General features: G+C 48.0%; 1 protein-coding gene across 5 annotated transcripts in view; it reads left to right on the plus strand.

Moving 5' to 3' along the window:
* The window catches only part of PRDM1 (PR/SET domain 1), a 102020-nt gene extending 96603 nt beyond the window's left edge, over positions 1-5417 (plus strand). For all 5 annotated transcript variants that reach the window (XM_087865349.1, XM_045806972.2, XM_087865351.1 and 2 more), the window contains 3 exons: positions 362-1461; positions 1900-2028; positions 2406-5417. In XM_087865349.1, the coding sequence (XP_087721475.1) occupies positions 362-1461; positions 1900-2028; positions 2406-2978 (1802 nt within the window). In that variant the 3' untranslated portion in view covers positions 2979-5417. The remainder of the gene's footprint in view (positions 1-361; positions 1462-1899; positions 2029-2405) is intronic.
* Positions 5418-6000: the final 583 nt, after the last annotated feature.

The raw sequence follows: 6000 nt of genomic DNA on the forward strand, positions 1-6000 counted from the left end.
CTTTTATTAACCTCTGACACCCCCACCCCAGGATTTTTCCACCCCATTTTAATGGAAGCTCTCCTGTTCTAGCTTGAACAGCACTTTTCCATCATACGGTTTTTACTAGTAGAAACAAAATAATCCAGACGGTGCTCTTCATTCAAGATGTTGTCACTGTCCCCGTTTTGCCCAGAAGGAAATGGAGCGGTGTGTTTGAGCGAGTGGCCCCGAGCCCTCTAGAATGAGAGGGCGTTGAGAAGCCAGGTGTGTCTCGCTTGTGGCCAGCTGGCGCTCAGGTTTTCTCAAGGAGAGAGCAGCTTTGGCAATTTCACTTCAGTTCTCTATAACCCTTTGAATAACCGTCCTTTCTGTATTTCAGCACAAACCCAGAGCCATCCAAAGCAGCCCAGCACTGAGAAAAATGAACTGTGCCCCAAGAATGTCCCAAAGAGAGAATACAGCGTGAAAGAAATCCTGAAATTGGACTCCCACCCCTCCAAAGGAAAGGACTGTTACCGTTCCAACATTTCACCCTTCGCTTCAGAAAAGGAGGCTGACGACTTCCGAAAAAACGGGAGCCCCGAAATGCCCTTCTACCCTCGGGTGGTTTACCCCATCCGGGCCCCTCTGCCAGAGGACTTTTTGAAAGCCTATGGGATGGAGAGGCCTACCTACATCACTCACTCCCCCATCCCGTCCTCCACGACCCCGAGCCCCTCGGCGAGAAGCAGCCCCGACCAAAGCCTCAAAAGCTGCAGCCCGCACAGCAGCCCGGGGAACACGGTGTCGCCCCTGGCGCCCTGCCCTCCAGACCACCGGGACTCCTACGCCTACTTGAACGCCCCCTACGGCCCCGAAGGCTTGGGCTCCTACCCCGGGTACGCGCCAGCCCCGCACCTGCCCCCGGCCTTCATCCCGTCCTACAACGCCCACTACCCCAAGTTCCTTCTGCCCCCCTACGGCGTGAATTGCAACGGCCTGGGCGCCGTGGGCAACATGGGCGGCGTGGGCAACCTGAGCCTCTTCCCTAGGCTGTACCCGGTCTACGGGAGCCTCCTGGGCGGCGGCGGCCTGCCCCACCCCCTGCTCAGCCCAGCCTCCCTGCCCAGCTCGCTGCCCTCGGACGGGGCCCGCAGGCCGCTGCAGCCCGACCACGCGCGCGAGGTGCTCGTCCCGGCGCCGCACAGTGCCTTCTCCCTCCCCGGGGCGGCCGCCAGCATGAAGGACAGGGCGAGCAGCCCCACCAGCGGGTCGCCCACGGCCGGCACGGCCGCCTCGGCGGAGCACGTGGTGCAGCCCAAAGCTACCTCAGCGGCGCTGGCGGCCCCCGGCAGTGACGAAGCCATGAATCTCATTAAAAACAAAAGAAATATGACCGGCTACAAGACACTGCCGTACCCCCTGAAGAAGCAGAATGGCAAGATTAAGTATGAATGCAACGTTTGCGCCAAGACGTTCGGCCAGCTCTCAAACCTGAAGGTAGGCCTCGCAGCGGGCGCAGCCGGCGGTGCGCGTGCGCGGCGGTGCGGCTCGCTCGGCGCGGTGAGGCGGCGCTTTTGCGACAGTGTGAGCCTCGGGCCGGGAGTAGTCGATTGGGGAGGGGGGGGCTTTGCTGTTGCCATTTCCGGCTGTGTGACTTCCGACTAACTACTTCTCAGCGGAGTTTCTTCAGAATAATGGAGATGTGGGGTTTGGGCTGCAAGATCAGTTTAAAGCCCTGCTGGCCTGTGACTTCTGTTCCTTTGGCTCAACCAAAACGAAGCGTTCTGAAAACATTGGGGCTCTGTTTGTTCGGGTTAAGCTTTAACTTGATGGTTCTCTTAAGATGTCTGCATCATAAATGCCTGAGTCCTTGAGCAAAATGTGAGGTCTCCCCACCGACTGAGAGCAGGGCTAACGCACGTGGCTTCTTTCCAGGTCCACCTCAGAGTGCACAGCGGAGAACGGCCTTTCAAATGCCAGACTTGCAACAAGGGCTTTACTCAGCTTGCCCACCTGCAGAAACACTACCTGGTACACACGGGAGAGAAGCCACACGAATGCCAGGTGGGCAGTGTTTTCTGGTAGAAATTTTAACCTTTGTAGAAAATGTCCCAGAAGCGGTCTCCCCGTGTCATAGAGCCCACAGTTTAAACCAACACAGGAATTCTGCCTGGCCACGGGCTGGTAGCCCTGTACCTGCTGATGAGCAGAGATGATGACACAGCCAGCTTCCAGTGGGTGGAAAATGGCAGGAGGAAGTAAACACCTCCTCGTGTGCAGTGTGCCCACATCGCCCTGTTTGCTTAATGCCACACCATAGGTGCCACGGGGAGGCTTCTCGTCTCACAGGTTGCTGGGCATTGGTATGTAAGCTTGCCCTTCCCACTGGCAGCTCTTAATTCTCTGCTCTTCCCGTCTCTGCCCTCTTGCCCACACTGTAGGTTTGCCACAAGCGATTTAGCAGCACCAGCAATCTCAAGACCCACCTGCGACTCCACTCTGGAGAGAAACCTTACCAGTGCAAGGTTTGCCCTGCCAAATTCACCCAGTTTGTGCACCTGAAACTCCACAAGCGCCTACACACCCGGGAGCGGCCCCACAAGTGTGCCCATTGCCACAAGAGCTACATCCATCTCTGCAGCCTCAAGGTCCACCTGAAGGGGAACTGTCCCGTGGCCCCAGCCACGGGGATGCCTTTGGAGGATCTGACCCGGATCAACGAAGAAATCGAGAAGTTTGACATCAGTGACAATGCCGACCGGCTCGAGGACATGGAGGACAACATCGATGTGACCTCTGTGGTGGAGAAAGAAATTCTGGCTGTGGTCAGAAAAGAGAAAGAAGAAACTGGCCTGAAAGTGTCTTTGCAAAGAAACATGGGGAATGGACTCCTCTCAGGGTGTAGCCTTTATGAGTCATCAGACCCATCCCTCATGAAGTTGGCTCACAGCAACCCACTACCTCTGGGGCCTGTAAAGGTCAAACAGGAAACAGTTGAACCAATGGATCCTTAAGATTTTCAGAAAACAAAAAGTGTTTTAGTTTTGTTTCTTAACTTATGACTTGGCAAGTCAGGGTGCCTGTAGCAAATGCTTGTACATAATTCCAGTTCTGCAAAGCTCTCCTGACGGCAGATGGTTTCCCCTCACCTCTCTGGAATTAAAGAAGGAACTCCAAAGTTACCGAAATCTCAGGGTATAAATGAGGCAAAGACAATATATATACATATTATATATACTTATTTACACCCCCATCTATATATTTGAACCTGTGTATTTTGAATATTTGTGTGGATATGTTTGCATAGCCTTCCCATTGCTAAGACTATTGCCTAGCCATAATTATTTTTTCAATGATAATCCTTCATAATTTATTATACAATTTATCATTCAAAAAGCAATAATTAAAAAAGTTTACAATGACTGGAAAAATTCCTTGTAATTTGAGTTATAAATGTTATATTTTTGTCTTGTGGCCATTCTTTGTAGATAATTTCTGCACATCTGTTTAAGTACCTACGATTTAGTAAACAAATACATTACTTCAGTTGACCTCCCTCTATAATAATGGTTTGGAAATGAGGTTTGGTATTGCCAAAGTTAGACAGTTGGTGTGTTAACTCATTAGATCTGTCATTTGAACAGCATTGTATAACTTGGGGGGAAATGTGTGCAGAATTACCCAATAATAACTTCAGTAGAAGAAACAAGAAAGGGAATCTTATATATTTCTGTGGATAGTTCAGATTCTTTTCCCCCAGCCACGGATTTACCAGAAAGGAGACAAGAAGGCTTTGCCAACCCCCTTTCTCTCCAAAAAGCAGGGTCACCCCACCCCCAGGGTCACATGGCCATTCAGAGTGGTCACGTGACCTTTGCATCCCAATGTATTATCTGAAAATGTGAATAAGACAAAATGCCATGTTTAAAACCACTGCAAAATATTCCCAAAGCACAGGTGGTTTTGTATGTGTGAGGTTTGGGGGCTTGAGTCTGGGTGTTGTTTCTGTTATTGGGGTTTTTTTTGTTGTTGTTGTTATGTCAAAATTGCACAAACATGGTGCTCTACCAGGAAGGATTTGAGGTAGATAGGCTCAGGCCACACTTTAAAAACAAAAACAAAAACAAAAAAATGAAAAACGGGTATTCTTGTTGTCTTAGGGTAAAAGCAGGCAATGCACATTCCTATCCCCAACACATCAATTGTATTTTGTTCTGTAAAACTCAGATTTTCCTCAGTATTTGTGTTTTTACATTTTATGGTTAATTTAATTAAAGATGAAAGGGCATTGCAAAGCTGTTCAACAACAATTACCTCATTGAGTGTGTCCAGTAGTGCAGGAAGTGATGTCTTATCTAATGATTTGCTACTCTAGAGGAGAAACCCAAGTGTGCTCCGGAAAGATAGAATGTGTGCCATTCTGTCTTTTACTCTGCTAAGCCCAAAGATTACATGTCAGCATTCAAGGTGTAGCAAAGAATGATGTATATTTATAAATCTATTTATACCACTATACCATGTGTATATATAATATATTTATAACCACTTAAATTGTGAGCCAAACCATGTAAAAGAACCTACCTTTCCCAAGGGCAAAAAGAAAAATCCTTTCTGAGGCTTTGCTTAACACTTGATGACCTCACTATCACATTGGTGAGCTTGGGCACCTCCTTGCTATTGTAAGAGACCCCAAAACCTTGGTGCAAAGATGGGGACTGCATAACAACCAGGGAGAGGGAGATTCACCATCTTGCACCAGGAAGGGCAGTTGAAGATGGCTTTCTTTTTGTTTTGCCACATTATGATTATGTGGTCACACCCAAGTCACGGAAATAAAGTCCCATTACTCCCTTTACCATTGTTAATTTTTCTCTCTCTTCCTCTCCTTCCTTCCTAACTGATGCATCACTAATCAGTCTGGTTTCTATATTCAGCCTTTTATTGATGGCGACTACTGTCAACCTGCAGTAAAGAACGAACTAAGAGAATCCAGGGAAACCTCAGAGCCTTACTGATCTGTTTCTCTAAGTGTTAAAACTGACAATTTTGTATGGATCAGTGCTGTACCAACACAGTCCTTATTTGTAGGTAAACCAAAGCATCGCACACTGACATTGACACCAAATACTTTTTGGTTCTGCTCATTTGTTCTCTTCTTTTCCCTTCTGTGCTTTCTTATTTGTGGGAATTTTTATGAAGACCCGCGTGGCTTGAGACTTCTTGATTCTCTTTACCATTTGACTTTCCCTCGTAGGCCTCTTACATGTGAATGTTGAGCCCACAATCAACAGTGGTTTTTATTTTTTTCCTCTAATCAAAGTTAAAACTGACCAAAGTTATTGGCTTTTTACTTTGCTAGAACAACAAACTATCTTATGTTTACGTACTGGTTTACATTGTTATTTATGTGCAAATTGTCAAAATGTAAATTAAATATAAATGTTCATGCTTTACCAACGCTTGTCTAGTGTCTTCAGTGAAGGGCCAGTGAAGCGACATGTTAGGGAACACTTCCGAACACGACAGTGTTTGCCTCTCTCCTGCCCCACCCACCGTCCCCAGCAGCAGCGAGTCCCGCATCCCCCACCTCCATTGGGGACCACTCTTGGGAGTGATCTGAATTGTTGATCTGTTTTCTCTCGTAAGTGAACAGTTTAAGATTTTTCAATTATGAGCTATAAAAGTGTTCTCTAGGGAAAGCATTTCAAATATTAGTAATGGATTTCGTTTGTCTGTTTTACTCTATTGACAGGGTTGGGGTGGTGAGGAGGTAAGGAAGACTTGGATCCTTAGCCTTCCTACCTCATGGCAGCATGTACATGGTGTGTGTGTGTGTGTGTGTGTGTGTGTGTGTGTGTGTGTGTGTGTGTAAACCCAACTGACTCAGGGGTGAGGAGTCCTGAGGAAAACTTGAGTTGAGGAGCGACACTTGGCCCGGTGAGGACGACGTTTCCGCTTCCGTAGCTAACACTGAGCATGCCGCAGGGAATAAGCTCTCCCGTGCTTCTGCATAGTCTTCCTGCTCTATATCCCATG

This window comes from Ursus americanus, chromosome 11 (genome assembly GCF_024610735.1).
Source record: "Ursus americanus isolate L20-20 chromosome 11, mUrsAme1.1.p, whole genome shotgun sequence".
Taxonomy (NCBI): domain Eukaryota; kingdom Metazoa; phylum Chordata; class Mammalia; order Carnivora; family Ursidae; genus Ursus; species Ursus americanus.